This window comes from Drosophila subobscura, chromosome E (genome assembly GCF_008121235.1).
Source record: "Drosophila subobscura isolate 14011-0131.10 chromosome E, UCBerk_Dsub_1.0, whole genome shotgun sequence".
Lineage (NCBI taxonomy): Eukaryota > Metazoa > Arthropoda > Insecta > Diptera > Drosophilidae > Drosophila > Drosophila subobscura.
Genome location: NC_048531.1, coordinates 14,674,348 through 14,695,362, shown reverse-complemented (window position 1 = coordinate 14,695,362; position 21,015 = coordinate 14,674,348). Strand labels below are relative to the sequence as shown.

At 48.5% G+C, this 21,015-nt stretch overlaps 3 protein-coding genes across 10 annotated transcripts; 1 reads left to right on the top strand and 2 right to left on the bottom strand.

The window, feature by feature from the left end:
• Nucleotides 1-1,068: 1,068 nt before the first annotated feature.
• On the bottom strand, nt 1,069-12,489 carry LOC117891743 (serine/threonine-protein kinase 10). Of its 8 annotated transcripts, XM_034797343.1 has the most exons (14): nt 12,307-12,487; nt 11,304-11,484; nt 10,496-11,023; nt 10,238-10,436; nt 9,861-10,171; nt 9,663-9,803; nt 9,222-9,263; nt 8,694-8,769; nt 8,312-8,634; nt 5,987-8,251; nt 5,826-5,932; nt 5,630-5,762; nt 2,308-2,334; nt 1,069-2,036 (listed from the first exon to the last, which is right to left on the bottom strand). In XM_034797343.1, exons 3-14 carry the CDS (start codon nt 10,817-10,819, stop codon nt 1,887-1,889), a joined length of 4,098 nt encoding a protein of 1,365 aa, XP_034653234.1. In that variant the 5' UTR covers nt 10,820-11,023; nt 11,304-11,484; nt 12,307-12,487; the 3' UTR covers nt 1,069-1,886. The 8 variants fall into 8 exon arrangements, with proteins under 8 accessions (XP_034653234.1, XP_034653236.1, XP_034653237.1 ...); XM_034797345.1 differs by lacking the exon at nt 2,308-2,334 and having other exon boundaries at nt 12,307-12,486; XM_034797340.1 differs by lacking the exons at nt 1,069-2,036; nt 2,308-2,334 and adding an exon at nt 3,332-4,790 and having other exon boundaries at nt 8,312-8,628; nt 12,307-12,489.
• Nucleotides 12,490-12,772: 283 nt separating this feature from the next.
• Nucleotides 12,773-14,273, top strand: LOC117891749 (26S proteasome non-ATPase regulatory subunit 7). Its single transcript, XM_034797354.1, has 2 exons — nt 12,773-13,136; nt 13,199-14,273. Exons 1-2 carry the CDS (start codon nt 12,962-12,964, stop codon nt 14,056-14,058), a joined length of 1,035 nt encoding a protein of 344 aa, XP_034653245.1. The 5' UTR covers nt 12,773-12,961; the 3' UTR covers nt 14,059-14,273.
• A 246-nt stretch (nt 14,274-14,519) lies between these two features.
• LOC117891746 (sodium-dependent serotonin transporter) lies at nt 14,520-19,461 on the bottom strand. The gene is made up of 7 exons (XM_034797352.1): nt 19,267-19,461; nt 18,928-19,204; nt 17,046-17,256; nt 16,535-16,987; nt 16,171-16,465; nt 15,315-15,515; nt 14,520-15,251 (listed from the first exon to the last, which is right to left on the bottom strand). The coding sequence occupies exons 1-7, from the start codon at nt 19,459-19,461 to the stop codon at nt 15,006-15,008; spliced, it is 1,878 nt and encodes a 625-aa protein (XP_034653243.1). The 3' UTR covers nt 14,520-15,005.
• Between the last annotated feature and the right edge of the window lie 1,554 nt (nt 19,462-21,015).

Below are 21,015 nucleotides of genomic sequence, written 5' to 3'. Positions count from 1 at the left end.
TTTAAACTGGACAACAATGGATCTAACGCGCCCTGACATGCCACTGGCACTGGCAGTGGCACTGACAATGGCAGTGACCCCCACCCGGCTCCATCACCCCACGACACACACACACACAGACATGCGGAAGCCTGCCTGCCTGCCTGCACAACCCCCCGGAGTGCCATCCCCTATACCTTTGGGTATGCCATGTGTGAAACTTTGCAGATACCCGCACTTTCTATATGCCAGTCATACGAGAGCATGAGTATATGATATAAAAATACATAAATGGACAATGCAAAAAGGAAGCAGAGCGAGCCGAGCAAGAGCTTTGGCCCGCTGGATGCTCCCTGGGTTGGTGGACTATGTGGGCGGGAGTGGAGAGTGTTCGGGAGTGGGCGCTGATTTGAGGATTATTTCGATGGACTAAACCTGCTGCAATGGAATAAAAGCATACCCGTAGTAGCATAGCCACTGCAGCCATATGCTGGAATTTTGTAATCGGCACGCGCGCGGGCCAGCTCAATGAGGAGGCAAAGGCCTGAAATTCTTCTTCATTATTCTTCGTTATGCCACCACCACCCCATACACAACACTTGACTTTGTGTGCCAAGCGGACACATATTCTCCGAATTCCTGGCGAAGTGAAGTAAGTATTTGTGTTGGCATTTGATTAAAATGTCACTGTTGCAGTTTAGCATCGCATAAATTGTAGCAGGAAAGTGTTTCCCCAAAACCCTGACAGAACAGAGACTTTCTCGGCTTCTGGGAAAAGTAAAACATTCACAGCAGAGAAAAGTTCCAGGGTGAAACATTCGCAGAAGAGACACTTCTTGGTATTCCATTAACCAAGCGTAGTTCAGAGTCGGAAAACGAGAACAAAAGATGCTTCCATGGTTTCAATTTTTCTATCCTTTTTTTTTGTTTATTTTTTGTTTGTGGCTATTGTTTTTTCTTTTTTTTGTTGTTGATTTGTTTAAATTTAAATATGTATATATTTATATAAAATATATAAGCATAAACGTTTACAAATATAAATATCTTTTTATCTTTACCCAACGGCCACGCCAAGCCACGCCTCAGCGCCCATCTTCAATTTCCACACAATTTGTGTTCTGGAATCCCAACGTCTCACATATTCTCGTAGATTTCTCCTCTTTGCCACATTAAGTTTTGCAAAAACTTTCTCATACATCTGTTTACATGTCTGTTGCATAGTTATGGGATATATGTATATATATTTATAGATATATTTACAATAGCGATAAGGTCAACAAAAAAGAACATTTTCTGGGTGTACATATGTTTCGTTTGTCCAGTGGTTGGGTCTTGGCTTGTGTGTGTGTGTGTGTGTGTGTAACACATCTTTCTGTATAAATATTAAGTAAATTTAATTCTGCTCTCGACGTTTACGTACATTTAACATATTGGATTGGCCTAGGTCTGGGCTCGCTCATACATGTGTTGCATGTACAGTTATAACGCTAATGAACGCGTGGATAGTGCGGTAATAATAATAATAATAATAATAATAAGTAGTGTAATAATAGGCTAACATACAATGCAAAAATAATAAAATTAAGCTTATGCATTACATTTTACGACACAAAAACTTAAGCATGACCCCAAGCGCTTCTTTGCCAGGACACACACAAACACATGCATGTCCATCTATGATGTATACATACTTTATGTATACATAGCCACATGATATGTAAGCTTACGCATGGAAAGAAGCGCTCTTTACCCTGGCGGAAGCCTTAATGGATGGCTGACAATTGTTTTGTTTTACTTTGCATAGATGCTGCTGCTGCTACCACTGCTGCTCCTTCTGTCCGTGTTGCAGCCATTTCCTTTGTTTGCCCGACATGGCAGGCATCCAGCATCTACAATCTAAGCAGCTCTCATCCCTCCGAGTAGGAGCTGAGACTGCTGCGGGTGGACCCAGTGAAATGATCACGCTGCAGTGTGTCCGACGGCATGGAGACAATCAATGCGCCCCCATACAGGGTCTCCATCTCATCCAGCTGCTGGGCGAACGTCTCCTCCAGGCGCTAACCATGCGAAGAAATCAAAAGGTATGAGTAACACATCGAAATCTGTGCCAAGTATTGGTTTCTAAGCAACGACATTCACTAGGCTAATTCTCAAATAATAATACAGGAGGAGTTAGAAGGAAAAGTTTAGGCTATACAGCGCATGCATTAGTAGGACATTTAGAGTGAAAATAAAGGAGAATATACAATACATAGAATACGCAGTGCGGATGAGAGTTATGTGATCCATAGCTCTTAGCCACACTGCGGGATAGATCAAAGAACTAACCTCTTGTTGCAGCCGCTGCTGTAGTTGATTTACGCATTAACGAGAAGAGGAGTAGGAGGAGCCGGCAAGAAAAGTTTTTTTGGATACAGATTTTTGTTTTGTTTTTTGATATTTGTTTTTTGTGTGTGTGTGTGTGTGTTTTTGTTTTTTTGATAGCAGCGCATTGTTGTTGGGTGTGTAATGGGTTGTGTGTGTGTACAGTGAAGCATCATGAAAATTGCGATATGGTAATATATATGTTTATATTTTTGTGTATGATTATGTCTAGTCGCTAGAGTAAGATACATTTATGTAGTTGTAGTTGCTAATGTAAATGCTTGGCATGTTTGCTATGCATGGAATGCGGATTGTTATTCTCTCTTCCTTTCGATTCATCTTTATTCTCATTTGTTTATGTTTTTTTTTTTTTGGTTTCTTTTACTAAGTACTCGGATAATACTGCTAGAATGGAGTGCGCGCACATCTGTACGAAACTTCACTTTCATGAAGAAACTGCATATAGTTGCTTCATGCTTCACTTTTATCAAAAACGCCGACAGTAACTTTCGTAGCAGTGAACAAAAGATTAAAAATGCCGAGACAACAAAAGAAAGTTGCCAACAAGAAAAATGACTTGGTGTTTGGCAAGATTCGTGGCTACACCCCTTGGCCAGCTTTATAGCCCGGGCATAGGACACGCGGCGTAGATTATTTTCTGTGGCAAATTTTTCCTTGTCCTGGAAATATGGAAATAGATTTTTTGCGCCCTTTATGGTTCCCTTGTCATGAGTCCCATAAAAGCTGACTAAATATTGATCTTTTCCAATCACACAGTTAACAATTAATTGTTAACCTATTGTTACCAAATAATTGTTAACTGTGTGAATCGAAAAGATGAATATTTAGTCAACTTTTATGGTACTCATGACAAGGGAACAATAAGGGCTCAAAAAATATATTTTCATATTTCCAGGACAAGGAAAAATTTGCCACAGAAAAGAATCTACGCCGCGTGTCCTATGCCCGGGCTTTGAGGGATATCGAAAGTGCTTCGCCCGGTCCAATTGATTTGGATTCTAGTAAAAGCGATGATGGTGATAATAATAATAATAGCGCGATATTATGCGGGGGGGATAAAAGTGTTCACTTTTCGCTTAACTGACAAACAAAAAACTAATCAACTTTGGCAAGACACAAGTATTATGGCAAATCCGAATGGATGCAGACGATGCTTAGGATGTTGGTTAGGGGAAAAGCTTTCAAAGATATGCAGTGGTGGGGAGTGTTGTGTGTGTAGTGTTAGAACCAGCACCAAGCGAGGGGGTAGGGGAATGGTAAGCCATCTTCTTGATTGTAAGTGTAAGTGTTAGTGTTAGGAGTTGTATTGGATTGGATTGGTTCGGTTAGTCGCTGGAGTGCATGCATGCAAGGAACTGGCGTGTGGCTCTGATCCTTCATCTCTAGATGGCCGACGCATCCTCATCGAGGCTGAGCTGACGCTGAGTGATCCGCGGCAGCTTGTACTTCTGTGCATACAATTCACAGTAGAAGTCGTCGGAGGAGGCCGCCGAGTCTGCCGAAACGGCGCTGCCATTCTGCCGGCTGTGTCCCGGCTTGACGGACGAACGCAGATCCGGCTGCACTTCATCCAGGAGAGCGGCTGCCTTGCGGCCCGAGTCGGAGAATATTAGCTCCGCATCGCTGGTGTATTTGCTGGTCAGCTCGTTCATGTTGTACATGGACTGGGCGCTGCTCAGGGAGGATCTGCCGCTGCTGCGGCTCGCCAGGGAGGGCCGCTTGATGGCAAACGAGGTGGAGTGCAGCAGTCGCTTGGTGTGGGCCGTCAGCACAGGCCCCTCCAGAATGCGCAGCTCGACGCTGGCCTCCTCGGCGGCCTTGGCATCGATGCGGCTGAATCGATTGCTCACCACCCCCAGATCGTCTGGCGTCTTCGGCATTGGCGGCGGTGTGGGCGTGCTCTGCCTGAAGGTGCTCATCGCGGGCTTGCCATTGGGCTCCTCGGCACTGTTCAGCGGCGGTGTGCTGGTCACCACCTTGACCAGCTCGTTGGTCGGCATCTGGCTGGTGATGAGCCGCAGCTGGCTCTGAGCGGGCAGTGTGGTGACGCTGGCCCGCTTCATTTGCTCAACGAGCATATCCTCATCCTCCTCCAGCACCAGATCTCCCATCATTTGGGCGCGCTGCTGCTTGTGCATGATCGGGGTGCTGGGCACGCTGCGGCTCAGATCTGGCGCCGAGCCGCGGAAGTTGTACAAACGCCCGGCACTGCCGCCCATCATCAGCAGCGAGGAGCGTGAACGCGGCATCTGCTGCGTATCGATGAAGGTGTTGCGCGGCACCAGCCTGGAGGAGCGTTCGTTGAATATGCCCCGCAGCCGCACAGGCAGCTCCACCTCCTGATCCTCGAACTCCGAGCGATTGGACACCAGACCATAGCGCTTCTCGTGCTCATCGATGGCCGTCTTGATCAGCGCATTCACACGCTGCACAGTCGATTGTTAAAAACACATGCAAGACCAATCCCAATGTCGATTTTGGTTGGTTTTTGTTTTTGTTTTTTGGTTAGTAGTTGGGAAGCACAGCGGTAAGCATTTTTGTTTTGTTTTTTATATATCAGTTATCATATTTTTGTTTTTTTTTAGGTAGTAGTAGGTACAGTAGGCCACCAAAGAGTATGCATTTGCGTGGGGTGTAAAGAGAGAGAGAGAAAAAGTTGAAAAAATAATTGGAATTTGTTTTGTCAGCCATTGGGTTTTCCCCGCCAACTGGCCATGGCTTAGAGATGAGCAATACCCCCAATAGCAGTTAACAGTCCCACAAATTGGTTCATTAAGCAACTGATGATTCAGTTCTCGAACTTAGTCACAAAAATGGCAATGAATGAGTCACGAATCTAATCGATTTTCGATGATAAAGCTGCCACAAAATGCTTCTTAATGCTCTTCGAAGTTTAATCATTTGCTCAACTCTAAACCGCAGACAATTGGCGGAATGCGTCGGATTGGGATACATTTTTGCAGGGAATTTTTTGAAGGGTTGGGTAAGGGGCGGGATCAATACACAAGACACCAAAATTTCACCGTAAACCAATCAATGTACAAATAAATAATCAGTTACCCAACTTAGATTCGAATTGATCTACTTTTTACAGCAATAAATAAATAAATAAATATAAACACAAAACACCAACAGAAGTAAGGCGAACGGCATTGGCAGAGAGACAGAGAGGAGCCAGCGTTTGGCTCTTGTGGCGACTCTTCAATGGGAATGTTGGAATGGGTTCAGGGGATGGGAGGAATGGCAGGATGGAAGGCATACACACCTGTTTGCGTGGCACCAACTGCTCGCGCCACTCGCGTATCTCTGCCTTGAGGCGCTCATCAATCTCCAGCAGCTTGGCATGCTCGTGCTCCACCAGGGCCTTGCGCTTCTCATTCTGCAGCTGCTCCAGCTCCCTGTGGGCAAAGAAATTGTATAAGAAATTAGTTGTCGTTCAGGAAACTTCTCAAGAGACTCACCTTATGGCGCTTTCGCGGGTAGCGCGCAGTTCTTCCAGTTGCTTTTGATGTTTAATGTCAAAGCGACGCTCCTCCTGCATGTAGCGCTTCTTCTCCTGCTCTTGGAACTGCAAGTAGAGAATTTTAGTTTATGTTTTGGGTGGCTCCTGCCGCTGGCCTACCTTCTTCACGCGATCGCGTTCGATCTCTGGATCCAGGTTCGTTGAAATGCGCAACGATTCGCGGAACATGAGGTCGCGTGCCTTGCGCTCGGCGCGTATGCGCTTGGGCAGCGCGCGCTTCTCGAGCGTTTGCTTCTTGACCATGTCCTCCTCCTTGCGCTGCAGCATGCGCTTCACCTGATCGAGCTCCTTCTCGTGGCGCACAATCATCTGATGGCGCTGCATGAAGCAGAGCTCCTTGACGTGCCGCTTCGACAGCTGATGGCGTTCGTGGAGCTGCTTCTCCTCCAGCTCCCACAGCAGGGCCTCTCGCGTGCGCATCGCATTCTGTTTCTGCTGCAGGAAGTTGCGATTGATGGTGGCCAGATGGTCGCGATGCTTCTCGCTCAGCCGCCGCAGCAGCAGCTCGTGACGCTCCTTCAGCGAGTCGAGGAAGGAGCGCTCCTTCTCCTCATGGTCCAGCTCCATGGCCGAGCGTCGCTGCTTGAACTCATCCTTGCGCTTGTCTTTGGGAAACAGATCGACCTCCTGCTTGAGCAGGCGAATCTCCTGCTTGAGGTTCTCGCGGAATATCTTCAGTTCCTGCTCCTGGTCGGAACGAATGCGCTTCGAGGTCGATCTCAGCTCGTTCTCCTGCGTCTGTTCGGTCTTCTCCACGAGCTGCTTGTGCTGGCGCGCCAGCATATCCATGTCCGCCTCGTATGTCTTCTCCAGCGAGCTGCGCTCCTGCTCAAACCGTCGATCCTGCTGCTCCTTGGCCATCTGCTCCTTCATGTACAGCTCCGTCTGCTGCTTCTTCTCCTGCTTCTGCAGCATCTTCAGCTCGCGCAGCTCCTGCTTCCGGAAATCGTGATCGTCGTAGATGCGCCCATTCTCCTCATCCCCATAGATCACTCGACTCGTTGTGGTGGTCATCTGGACGCCATCGATCTCGAACTTACGCGTCCGCTTGCGCGTCTTCTTGCGCAGATTTCGCAGCTCGATTTCCTCTTTGGTGAGACCACTGGAGCCACCGGACTTGGCCACCGGCGGTGCGCGCGTCTTGGGCCGTATCACGACGGCCTCCTCCTCCTCGTCAATGGTCTGCGTGGTGTGGTTGTTGTAGTTATTCATCGTGGCCGATGGTGGAGGTGGCGGCATTAGCACGCTCGCTGCTGGCTGCAGCTGCGGCTGCTGCGACTGCGACGGCGACTTGTGGTCCGTCTCGTGTCGGCTGTCCTGACTAGTGTTGGTGCCGATGCTGTCCACATCGGAGCCGCTGATCTGTACCTCTATGCCGCGACGTCCCCGCACCGAACCGTTCTCGCTCAACGAGCTGTCCGGCGAGGTGCGCTTCTCCTGATCGGCGGGCTTGAACCGATTCACGATTATGTTCACATCTTCGGGCACAAGACCGTTGGGCTGCGGGCGCTTGAGCACCTCGTTGCTGCTGTCCTTCACCTTGATGACCTCATCGCCCACAGTGACAACAGACACATGGCTGGTGTCCATTAGCTGGTCGCTGTGATCGTGACTGTGACTGCCCGAGGCCGTGTTGTACGCGGAATCATCGTCCGCAAACGAGGGGCTCACAATCAGCACCTCGCTCTCGTCCAGCTTGCGGGCGTGCACGGCGCCCGGCAACGGTGGTGCAGCAGGGACTCCCGATGGCTCATTGACGGACAATATCATGGAGGATTGCTTGTGTGGCGGTGTCGTGGCATCGCCCAAACTGTCATCCAGTGAGGGGAAATCATCGTCCGTTGACGATTCATTCAGATGCGTGCTCTTGTTCAAGTCATTGGACACAATTACCACCTCGTTCTGGGGCGGCAAAGAGTTGTCAATGATGACCGGCGGATGGGTGCTGGTCACCACTGTGATCTGACTAACGGACTCCAAGCTGTTTGGCAGCACCAAATGCTGTGGTTGTGGCTGCAACTGCTGCTGCTGTGGCGGGGCATCGCTGTTGATGGTGATCAGGGAGGTGCTGGAGCTGAGGACAGCATTTGATACACTGCCGCCAGACGATGAGCTGGAGGAGGCCACCGACTGCACGGATATGATGGATGAGGCTGTGGGCGAGGGTGGCTGCGGCTTCTGTTGCTCCATTGCCTCTGCACCGCCAATGGCCACCTCAATGGCTGATGTGGGTGAGTGGGAGGGCGGTTCGGGCGTGCTTGCCTGCTTCTGGGAAGGCTTTGCATTGGCTGCGGTGGCACCCGATGGCGATGATGTTGTCGATGGTGGTGGCGGCGCTTTGCCTTTTTCCTTTTTGATAAAGTGCTGCGAAAGACAAAGATTCTTCAGTGAGTAAAGTTCAGTGGGGGAGCCGTGGGTGCCTACCTTTTTGTCAGCTTCGGCAGCAGCAACATCTTCGGATATCTTTTGCAACACTGCAGCAGGGGTAGCTGCAGCTGCAGCAGCAGCTGGCGGTTGTTGTTGTTGCTGGTTTTGTTGGGCAGAGCTTTGGGGTGGCGCTGGGGCAGGCACTTTGGTATGCTGCGGCGGTAGAGCTGCCGGCTCAGCCAGCACAGCCAGCGCATTGTCCTCCTTGTGGTTTGTTTGTTTGTCTGGTATTGTGGCTTTAGTTGCTGCCGCTGCTGCTGCTGCTGCTGGTTGGGATTGCTCTTTGGAATCCCGCAATATGGATGTAGGTGTACCTGGAACTGTACCCAATCAGAATTATAAACCAATATGTGCCACAGGAATGCCACATTCCACTTACGTTTGTCAATGTCTTGGCTCCGCAGCGAGGCAGAGTCATCGTCCAGGTCGAGCTGGAGCGCCGAGTTGCGGGGTTCCTGTTGGGTAAAATCAAAGAGAAATTCTCATTAGCATTCAATAATTGGGTGGATAGAGTGTCCTACTAGGCCAGCAACTAACTACAAAGCGGATTTCGGCATGCCGAAGCTTCTATACCCTGCTGGGGGGTATCTTTGGGGTATAACAACAATAGACAAGATAGCATTAAAGCTAAGGCTAAGACATTGTACACCTGTTATCAACTGCTATCATTGCTGCAAGAAACTGATAGCTGATAACTGTTATGGAATGATAACAAGAGCGGGCAAGATAGAACTATCCAGACTAAAACATGGCTGGGCAGGGACAGGGCAAGGGCGGCAGTTACTGATAAAATAACTAAACTAATTATAGGCCCGTTATCGGAGGAGGAAAAGGTTGCGGGGGATGCACAGCCGGATGGGTGGGGCATGGTACGGGTTTTTTTTTTGCTGTAGAACGACTTACCAACCCTCTGATAGAGCGAGCGCCGCTTCACTTGGCGTTTAAGCTTCTATATTAATCGTTTTTTTGTGTAGTAATCATGAGAAATGATAAGAACAAAAAATATTGCGACATTTTTGGCAGAGCACAGAACGGAAAGGGTAACGCCAAGAATACAAAACAACAACAGAGAGAGAACGAGAGATAAACGAAACGAAAATGTATATAAAAAGAATTTATCGCACGGTGCGAGAATGTTTTGGTTTTTAATTTTAAGATTTGGTTTTTGGTTTTTGGTTTGAGGCAGCAGCGTGTCAGAGAGAACCGAAAGAGAAGAGAGAGAGCGGTTGGAGAGGTGAGATTATATAGTAGATTATATTGTGTTTCCATTGAGCTAGCATTGAACTACGTGGGTGCAGCGCAGTGCAGTGCCAGTGGGCAGTCTTGAGAGCCCTAAAAATGCACTCACCTCGGTCTCATCGTCGACCACCTCCTCCACGACCTCGGCCTTGTACTCGAGCAGCAGATCCTTAATGGGCTTGCAGTCCAGATCTCTGTTGATGAAGCTGTGCTGCACCAGCACATCCGATGTGGGTCGCAGTTGGGGATCCTGTGGAACAAAAGAACAATCAGCAATCATTGAGGGAGGAGAACAGAGCTGATTTACCTTGACTAAAGACTTCTTGAGGAAGTCATTGAATTCCTTGCTCCATCTGCTGGGCTGCTCCAGCTTGGGTGGCTCACTCTTTTGGATTTTGAGCAGCACACGCATCGGTGACATTTCACTATTGGGCGGCTCCATTTGTGCCAGCTCGATGAGTGTTATGCCCAGCGACCAAATGTCCACCTTGTGATCGTACGGATTGTCACGAAACGTTTCGCACAACACCAGTTCGGGTGCCATCCAATAGGGTGTGCCAATGAATGTGTCATGCTTCTGCATTGTGTGTTTATTCTTGGCCGAAACACCAAAGTCCGCTGAGAAGGATACGTGAGTGTTAGGCACATTGCTAGCTGTTTTAAGCGAGAATTCTATGGACCTACCCAATTTGACGCCACCCTCCATGGTGAGTAGAACATTGCCGGCCTTCAAGTCACGGTGAATGACCTTGTTCTTGTGGAGAAACGTCAAACCCTCCGTCATGTGCTTGCAAACGTAGGCGATTTGTGGCTCAGTCAATGGCTTCTCCAGCTCCACCATAATGCTGTCCAAGGCCCCACCGTCGCAGTACTCAATGAGCATCTAAAGAGGGTTTCAACTGGGTTAATATGTCCTTTATGGGATGACTTACGAACACTTACCCACAACTTGTCCTCTAGGGAGAAGGCCTCGTAGAGCTCGACTATGTTGGGATGCTTGATCTCGGACAGAATATCTATCTCGACCATGTGATCGCTCAGGTTCTCCTCATCCTCGAGCGTGCACATTTTGGCTGCGGCAAAGCGCTTCTGCTCCTTGTGCTGGGCCTTGTAGACCTTGCCAAAGGCACCGTCGCCCAGTTCGCCGACCATTTCCCAGAATTCCGCAGGATCCGAATCCATTTTGATGTTGTTGTAGAGGCGCTTCTTCTTGGCCTCACCCCCGCCGAGGTGAAAGACCTTCTTAAGGTTAGTTATGAACGACATGTTTGCGCTTCTGCTTCTCCGCTTTCGATTCTGATTCGTTCTTCCCCGTTCTCCGCCAGCCAGGCGGCCAGGCAATTAGTTGCTACTTTAGTTGGTCTTTCTCAGTTGGATGATGATTTTATTTTGGCCTCTACATAGTGCAGGAGCTCGACTCGCGACGGCTCTGGGCGAGAGTCCAACAAGGAAAACTAGATTTGGAGAAAGCTGAAGAGACATACGAGTGTACATGGATGGTTTGTATATTTGTATGCGCTGTGCAGTGCGCGACGTTCATTGATTGATTTTTGCACTTGGCGCACAGACCAGACATCACAGCCAGAGCCAGAGCCAGACACCAGACCAGTGCCAAGTGGCAGCGGCAGCAACAGCAGCAGCTGGTGCTGCAGATCCGCCGTAACGGAGTTGGGCTTTAAATTAGGCCAAACACACTACGGATCCCATCCCCGAGTGACCGCTTAAGCGCCTAGTTTAAACTGTAGCTCACCTTCTATTAGTCGTTTTTGCTGCTGTCCGTTTCTGCTTTTCTGCCTATTGTCGTATCTTCTTTGCGCTGCTGCCTCAGCGAAATAGGCCAAATAGTGGGGATTGTGGGCTTGGTTGGACGGTCCGTCGTCTTCTTTTAACGCTTCTGTATGTTTTATAATTTAATTAGCAGCTCGCGAGCTCTAATATTTGTAGAAAAAACACGTACGAATGGAAGGAAAATGATTACAAACGAGAAAAAGTCAAAGACGTAGACAAAAGAGCGTACAGCGTGCACGCGTGTGTGTGTGTGTCTGTGCAGACTCAAGTGTTTGTGTGTGTGTGTCTCTCTTTCGGTTTCCAAGTGTTTGTGAGCTGGTCTCTGGGCTTTCGGTGGTTTTCTTCTCTTTCTCAATTTGGCAAAATCTCATTGAAATTTTAATGCCATGCCCAAAAACACTATGATAACACCGCAATTAGCACTAAAATGCAGTGCGAAATCTGTGCACACAACACGCGCACCCCGAGCCACGATTAACAGTTAGAGCTAACGGAGTCAGCGACAGCTCATTGATGATTACGACGAAGCCGCCGCCTGACACTGCGTTGGATGGGCGTGAAACTGTAGACGAAGGCAGCCACCAATTACCTCATCCGCACACCAGAGAGCGGCCGCACAGTCATTCATTGATATCAGTATGACACAGAACCGTACACAGTTGATATTTTATGGCCGGAATGAACTCTTTGGCTTAGATAAAAGCGTGTTTAACTGCACATAATTTGACTGCGCTGCGGTGCGTTGCGTTTTATTTGTATTGTAATTTCTCTCGCGCAACGGCAGTGTGACCGAATCGTTTCACTTGGATGCGCGGTCTGGCAACGTGCGCCAAAAATGGCGTTTAGGTCATCTGTGCTAGAGCAGAGCAGCACTATATTTGCTTTCGCCAAGGGCACAACAGAAACAACACTACCACACACACGCACAGCGCACAGAAAATAAATAATGCCCAATAACTACGTACTACATTCACTTTTGACGCACAGCTGCAGTTGCAGTCTCACTGATGGCTTTGCACATTTCTTTTTGCACCACTTCTTGCTAATTTTCCGCTTTCTTTCTGTTTGCTGTGCAATTTTTTTTTCATGATTTTTTTCCGTCGGCAGCGAAGTGGCTCTGCCAGCTAGAGTGACCGCGGATTTATTAATTAAATATACTTATTTGACAGCCGGGAATATACTGAAATTTACGTGCGTATAATTGGGAATGTAAAATAGGGCTGCAAAACCATCTATAGTAAGCTTCGACGAAGTGATCTTAAGATAGATCATGTTAAATACTTAATACAAGTAAGCTTTCCTAACTAATCTGTGGCTTAAAAGTAAGCATCGGTCAAAGCATGCCTACTAAGTTGTATTTTCTACCAATCGGTATATTTATGGTATTTCTTTTGAGCCTGGCGGTATACTTTTTTGATAAATCCTCGGTCACACTCGAATGGATTCTGCTTGTCATTTTAGCCTCACAATTTTTGCCGCAAACGCAACAAATCCATTTTTGTTGGCCAAATCTCTGTTCAGAGTTCCCAATTCTGCGGAAACTTCAAAGCTCAGCTAAGAGCCAAGCACGCTGTGCGTAAATCAACCTATAATACACCGTAAACTACAAAAGAAACAGAAATGCCGTCGCTGGAGGTTAGCGTAAACAAAGTGATTGTGCATCCGCTGGTGCTCCTGTCCGTCGTCGATCATTTCAATCGCATGGGCAAGATTGGCAACCAGAAGCGCGTCGTTGGTGTCCTGCTCGGCTGCTGGCGCTCCAAGGGTGTGCTCGATGTGTCCAACAGCTTTGCAGGTGAGCGGAAGTGAGTCGGGAAAAATCGTGAAACTTTTTCCATTCTGTTCTCCCCATTGCAGTGCCCTTTGATGAGGATGATAAGGACAAATCGGTGTGGTTCTTGGACCACGATTACCTCGAGAACATGTACGGCATGTTCAAGAAGGTGAATGCCAGGGAGCGCGTGGTGGGTTGGTATCACACGGGCCCGAAACTGCATCAGAACGACATTGCCATCAATGAGCTGATTCGTCGCTACTGCCCCAACTCGGTGCTGGTCATCATCGATGCCAAGCCCAAGGATTTGGGTCTGCCCACCGAGGCGTACATCTCCGTGGAGGAGGTGCACGACGATGGCTCGCCCACCAGCAAGACCTTCGAGCATGTGCCCAGCGAAATCGGTGCCGAGGAGGCGGAGGAGGTGGGCGTGGAGCATTTGCTGCGCGACATCAAGGACACCACCGTGGGAAGCCTCTCCCAGAAGATCACCAACCAGCTGATGGGCCTCAAAGGCCTCAACGCGCAGCTGCGCGACATCAAGCAATATCTGCAGCGTGTGGGCGATGGCAAGATGCCGATCAACCATCAGATTGTGTACCAGCTGCAGGACATCTTCAACCTGCTGCCGGACATCACCAACGATCAGTTCACGGGCACCATGTACGTGAAGACCAACGACCAGATGCTCGTCGTCTATCTGGCCTCCATGGTGCGCTCGATTATTGCGCTGCACAATTTGATCAACAATAAGCTGGCGAATCGCGATGCTGAGGAGGGCAAGAAGGCGATTGAGTCTGCGGACAGCAAGGAGGCCAAGGACAAGAAGGATAAGGACAGCAAGGACAAGGACAACAAGGATACGAAAGACAAGGATGGCAAGAAGACGGAAGAGAAGTCCGACAAGAGCAAGGACGAGGGCGGCAAAAGTTCCAAAAAATAGGAACGAAAGAAAAAGCGAAAGCGCAAGAAGGGCTGCAGGCATCGTCGTCATCATCAGCATCCATGAAGCAAGGAAGAAGTAAAGCTCATCCAGCGTTTATTCCCCCTCCCCGCTGCTACACCGAACGGCAAGTCTATGTAATTACAAATTAAATAATTTAAAAATAAAATGTCGTCAGAGAGCGAGGCTTTAACGTTCCGTTTTCCCAAATGAAACACTTGCGGCTTGTGGTCTTTGGCTTTTTCTTATTTCGTATAACCGAAATAATAGTTGGAAACAATTTCAATTTAATTATAACAACGAGGAGAACGAGCGCTAGGGAAACAATGTAAATGGCTGTCTTACGATTGTTTCTCTAACCTAGAAACAGGGTGGGCGCGTGGGTAACAGGGTGCTTCATGTAATTGTATTTTAACTACGATTTCTATGAAAGCATTTTACCAACTTAAATGTTGTTCTTGTCACTTACAAACTGAGCTTACAAACTAAATGGAGTGGGAGCACATGAAAACCCCGCCAAATGGCTGCTTTGCGGAGCTTTCACGCTGTCCCTTTCCTTTTTAGACCAACCACTCGCTGGCCAGCGGGAACTTGAGCGGCTTGCAGCTGCTGCTGAGCCGCCTCAGGCCGTAGTTATTGTCCTGGCCAGCAAAGGGCATCGGGCCGAGACCTAAACCATTTTGGCTATGCAAATGCGAGGCTCCATACGTAATAATATCTCTGCCATTTGGTGTGTGGCTGGTCTCCGCCGCATCCTCTTCGGGGTTGTGGTAGCTAAGATTATTTGTGTGGTAGGAATGGTAGCTGTTCAGCAGCCTATTGCTGCCCTCTTCGTGTGGGGTCGTCGTTGGCACTGTCGTTGTTGGTGAGAAGCTTTTACAGTTTAAATTATAAATCTTGATCTTGGTGCGATTTGTGTGTATGTTTAGGTGCACGATGTTGTCATGTCACACCGAGGTGCCCTGCTGCCCGGGCACCACCGAGCCACAGCTGTCGTCCGGCTTGAAGGACTCCTGCAGCCGCTGCCGGCAGTCGCCCTTCGAAGCAAAGCAAAACTTGTAGATGATGTACATGGGTATGCACAGCACAGAGGAGCAGGTCACGGCCCAACCAACTTTGTAGCTCCAATCTGGGTAGTAGTACTCCTCCCCGAGCATCTCCTTGTAGCCGAGAATCGAGAATATAAAGATTGTCTGTGGAGGAAAGGTAAGAGTCAAGTTCAGAGTTCCTTCCCTCTTGCTCTAGCTATTGCTTACCAGCAGAAACACCGGGCTAATGTACGTCCAGCAGATGCGCCAGAAGAGTCCCGGCTTGGAGCCCAGCATCTGTTCCACATCGGAGCTAAAGCGATCCACGCCGTAGAACCAGAACACGCCCGCAGCCTCCACGAAGACCACAAAGAGTATGGCCAGTCCGGGCCCGTAAACATTCAGGAAGTTGACCAGCACAACGCCACCCTGGAAAGCGCAAACACAAAACACAATTGAAAGCTAGAAAATAGCTGCTACCCCTGTTGGCACTCGTGGCACTGATTAATGGCTGGGTTGGGGGCCTGGCTTATTGAATAACTTGATCCATTGACCCATAGAAGTGTCCGAAGCAGGAGGAGTTGGAGTAGCAAATTACAATTTCAAATTTAATCAGATAAAGTGGCAGGAGAAGGAACGCAACAGCTAAAGTGTTTGCAGAGCAGCAGCAGCAGCAGGAAGGACAGGCGGACACACATGGCAAGGACTCCAAGGTGGTTGCTGTTTGCTCCATCCAACTTGACAGGTGATAAAAATGCAGAAAAGCAACAGCGACTCAAGTGTGTGCGTCGAGTGTGTGAAGATTAACTGAAGGCAACGATAAAAAGCACTTAACTCGGGCATTCATCCTCCTGCAAGTCCAAGGAGCTGCGAGCTGCGAGCTGCGAGGGTTGACTGGGGATGCCTAATGAGCCGCATATGTATAAGCCACACAAACTCACTTAAGCGTTAATTAAACGAATCACTAGACAGGTTACAGGCCAAAGCTAAGCCACAGAGCTGCAGCTACAGGTACAGTCACTGCCCCCACAGCTACAGGTACAGTCACTCCCCCAAGCTAAAGCTACAAGTTACAGTTACTCACGTAAGTCATTGTGGGCAGCGCACACAAAAATATAAACACGAGCAGCAGCAGCACGAACAGCTCACGACGTCGTCCAATCGCGCGAGGATACTCATCGCATAGCGCCGTTATCATGGCCTCCAGGCCGCCAAAAGTGCTGTCCAATCCCAGCGTGATGAGCATCAGAAAGAAGATAATGCTCCAAAACACAGAGCCGCTCATCGTGGCAATGGCCTCGGGATAGACAATGAACACGAGGCCGGGACCCTCCAGGCCAACCTTATCGATGGAAGTCTTTTGCACATAGGCCATGTAGCTGGAAAGGCAAGAGGAAAACCAAACCAATGAACACTCCCCCGAGCTCAGATGAACCCTTAAAACTCACCCCAAAACCGAAAAGATGACAAATCCAGCGAGGAAGCTGGTCAAACAATTGATTGTGCTCGTGATGAGCGCATCCCGGTAGCAATTGTTATTAAATTTATTGTAACTGGAGAGGGCTAGCAGCGTGCCAAAGCCGGGACCCAGCGAGAAGAAGATCTGCGAGGCAGCATCTATCCACACCTTGGAGTTCTTCAGCTTGTGCCACTCGGGCGTCAGGTAATACTTGATGCCCTCATCGGCTCCGGGCAGCGAGACGCCACGCACGAGTAGAATGATCAGCACGACATAGGGAGCCAGGGCTGTGACCCACACAACCTTGCCGGCACTCCTCACGCCCTTCCACAGCGAGAAGTAGACCAGAACGAAGACACCGAAGACGCAGAGCGCCAGTGTGGGCTTCACGGGACCCATGTAGTCCAGCCCATTGCCCTTGTAGCTCTCCAGCACATTGCGCCTAAGGAAAAGCAACAAATAGAAGCAACATCTGGGAGGAGCACTGAAGAAAAACTTACTCAAAGAACTCCTTGGCTGGCGATGTGGCCAACTCCGTGAAGTTCTCGCTGGTCACGGGCATGCAGTTGTCCGTGTTCCAGGGATTATCGCACGATGTCCAGGGCAACTTGGAGGTGAATGAGGCAAACAGATAGTACACCGCCCAGCCAATAATTGTGTTGTAGTACATTCCCATATAGATGTCAATCAAGCAAATGGCATAGCCAACACCTGTGGAGGAAGCAGACAAAAGTTGCTTTAAAAATTGTCTAAGATTTTGCCAGTCAAACGATTCAACAGGTAATGGCTTAATGCCTCACTCTTGCTCCTTAAACTGTCCTGGGAATGGCAATATTCCTGATTGCAAGAGCGATGCGAAATTGGACACGATTCCCACGTGACATTTTGCAGGTTTGTGTCTAACTGCCAGTCTCTCCGAGGGAGCACTCTCTATGCTCTTCAGCTTTCCACTCCATTTTACTTATGAGGCCAATAAGACACGTCACGTGATTCAGGATGCTTCAACAGGATTTAATGCCCCAGAGCGGCGCCTCCCCTTTTGAGCTCTCCTTTGCTGCCTGACATTTTCCTACTCATTTTGGAATCGTTTTTGTGCTCTGGCAAAAGGTTGGCCCCAAAGCAAACACTTGTTGAGCAAATGATGACTTGCCACAAAGTGATGTTTGCTGTTCCGCTGAGAGGCACACAGCCAAAAGGACTTGGCCTAGACAAGTTTCGAGCGAGTTCTGAAAGGGAGCAAAAGGGAGCTGGCAAATCCATTGGAGCCTGCGGAGTGTCTCCTAAACGAAATTAACAACTTGATATGCAAAAAACTCTCTCTATGAATGGAACTAGAACTTCCCTCTACTCTCGTTCGTAAATCAATTTTGAGTGTAATTTAATTAGAGCAGGGGACTGGCAGGGACTGTGTCGAGGCTTGATTTGGGCTTTTGTATTCGCTTGAATGGCCAATTAATTGTTGCAACAAATCTTTCGCATTCAGCCCCAACGACTCTCTTATCCAACGTCCTGTTTGATAATGTCACAGGCACACAATGAGCCTGCCGACTGCCACTGCCCCTGCCCCAGCCAAAAAACAATGCAGAATAAATGTTGCTCCTTGGCTTTGGCTTTTTTGTGCGGGTAGCTCTGGTAGCTTAGCCCTCAGATAATATTGCCAAACAGAGCGTGAAATATCAGACATCAACAACACAGACCAGACCAGTCTCTCCTGCCTGCCACATGTCCAGGCAGACTTCACAGACTGTTCGTTCCTCCTGCCCCACATGTCCATGCTGGCGTATACTTAATTTTTCATTACAAAACACACACACGCGGACCCCCCCTGGGGGTTACATCTTGTGCAAATATTGAACGCTTTAATAGATTTCAATATGCAATTTCGTTTTTCATATTTACAATTCATTTAAATTTGCCATTTTAAAGCGCACTTAAAGCGGGGTATGGCCTCGAGGCTGGGAGTATTTTTTTTTGGGTTTGCTTTTTATACCAGGTGCTCGAAGAGTTAAGGGGTGTATTAGGTTTGTGCTCGAACAGAAACGTTTCCGACCCCATAAAGTACTTTTATCTGCATCAATAGCCAAGTCTATGACTATCTGTCCGCCTGTCTGTCCGTTCGTCTTGTTGGATGCCTAGTTCTCAGAGACTATAAGTGCTACAGCAACTACATTTTGCATTCAGACCTCTGTTATATCGCACTCAATCAAGTTTTGTTTTACAATTTCGTTTGAAGCTAAAACAACAATTAATTTCAATGAGTTTTGGAGACTCCGAGACCCACTTTCATAGCGTATTCCTCATAAATATAAACCAAATACTAAACCCACTTTTAGTACCTGTCCTTACAGCCCAAAGAATATTAATTGAGCTGCCTTCACTCACCTTTCAATGCCGGACAGATGCGCTTCCAAATGCTCAAACAGCCGCAGCGATGAAATTGTCCCAAAGCCAACTCCATGTAGAACAGCGGCAGGCCGCCAAAGATGAGGAACAGGCAGTAGGGCACGAGGAAGGCACCGCCGCCATTCTGATAGCAAATGTACGGGAAGCGCCAGACGTTGCCCAGATCGACGGCAAAACCAATGACGGCCAGCAGGAACTCGGCCTTTTGGCCCCAAGTCTCGCGGGTGCGCTCCGTCACGGAAACGACCAGCACGCGCTGCCAGAGAGGAGAAAGAATTGCAAACCATAAGGCTAGGCAGCAAGGGACTCAAAGCTCACCTCATTGTTGGCCAGGCGCGGTGCCAGCGGATCGGTGACCTTGGCGGGTGTGGCCAGTGTGTCGCCATCGTCCTCGTTCGAGTCATCCTCATTGTTCGGCGACTCCTTGTTGTTCGTCCAGGGCATGGCCGTGGATCTGCCCGCTGTCGAGGCGCCGAACTCCGAGCTGTTGTTCACACTGCCGCTGTGCTCCATCGGAGGATCGGCTGCTTGTGCCTCTGCCTGGGCCTTAGCGGGGGGCGTGGCCGTGTACGCCGATCGCGGCACTAGCGTAGCCAGCCGGAAACGCTACACAAACAGCTGAGGGAGGGGCCAGGGGCGAAAGGGGTGTGTACAAGGTCTCGTCCTTGGTCCTTGCTGCTGCAGTTTCCTTCCTCTCTCTCTCTCTCTCTCTCTCTCTCTCTCTCTCTCTCTCTCGATTAGCGCCTGTCGTCCTGTGGTCGCGACAATCGCATTTTTCCCCCGTCAGCCTCTGCACGGCGCCGTCGGACTGGAGGATGCGGCGGCGGCGGCTTCGATGCCCCTGCTGGCCATTAACTGCAAAGCGTTTAATGCATTCAGATTAAATGGAGCTGCAAAACACGACTGGCATGGGCTTAAATATTTATTGTGGCGCTCAAGGGTAGCCCTGCCCCAACCCATTCGACCCTGCAACAGTTTCGGCTGCCGATTCCCTGCGGTGTCCTTTTGCTGCACAATCAATGCACAGCCCAAAAAGCGCCATTCAATGTCAACGTTTTAAAGCGCCAAATGACCTCCGAACTATTGTTTTAATCGCTTTGAAATTCGAACCTTTAATTGGCTTAAACTTTGTTTGGAATTTGCAATTGTAACCCGTAAGGGTTTAGCCTTTGTTTTATCTCTGGTCTGCCGACGGCTTATCGTCACCTGATTAATGTTTTAGCTATTACTTTTGCCACTTGGTCAAATGGGTAAACAAATGTAGCTGCCAGGAACACAGCACGAATGACATGTGTGGCACTCATGGGAGACTCTTTTTAATTACAATTTAATTGCGATAAAGACAGCGAACGCGTGTGGCAGCAGATGTGCGTAGAGGGGAGGTGTTAAAATGCGAAATTCTGATAAGACAATGGCTAAAAATAGCACACCCCACGAGAGCATGGAAAAACCATTAAAAGAAACTTAGAGGCAGGCAGGGAAGGGGTTTCGCTTTTAAATAAAAATTACATTTAAATGAAAAGAATTTAAATACAACAAATATGTAAAAAAGTGGAGGGTTGGCTTTCAAATTTAAATTAAATTAAAATAAGTTCAAAGCGCCTGGGAAAATATTAATAAAAAAGGAAAAACCCGTGCCTAAATCTCACACAATTAAATGCTTTTGGTAACTGAATAAATTTGTAGTTCTTCTGTTTGCAAATTATCTGCAAATTTACTTGCTCTTTTTATGGAATTTTAATAGAAATTTTAATAATTAGTTTCTGGTTTCGATTCAAAAATCTTCAAATCTCACTTACTCTTTTCTATAAACTTTTTTTGGAAATTCTTTTCTCTTTTATTCCTCTTTCTTAATCACTTTTAATATAAAAATCACTGTAAATTAGTTGAAAAAAACTCTTGGAGGTTTCTTGGGTCCTCGAATTGAGAAACGCGCGCCGCTTCGCTGGGCCAACTGATGAATCCTGCCGCCGGAAGGCTCCTTTTATACGCGCGATGCGCAGGCGGGCGCCACGAAGTCCTCGGCAGCAGGAGCAGCCCGAGTGCCGCTTCGTGTCTGTCGCACTT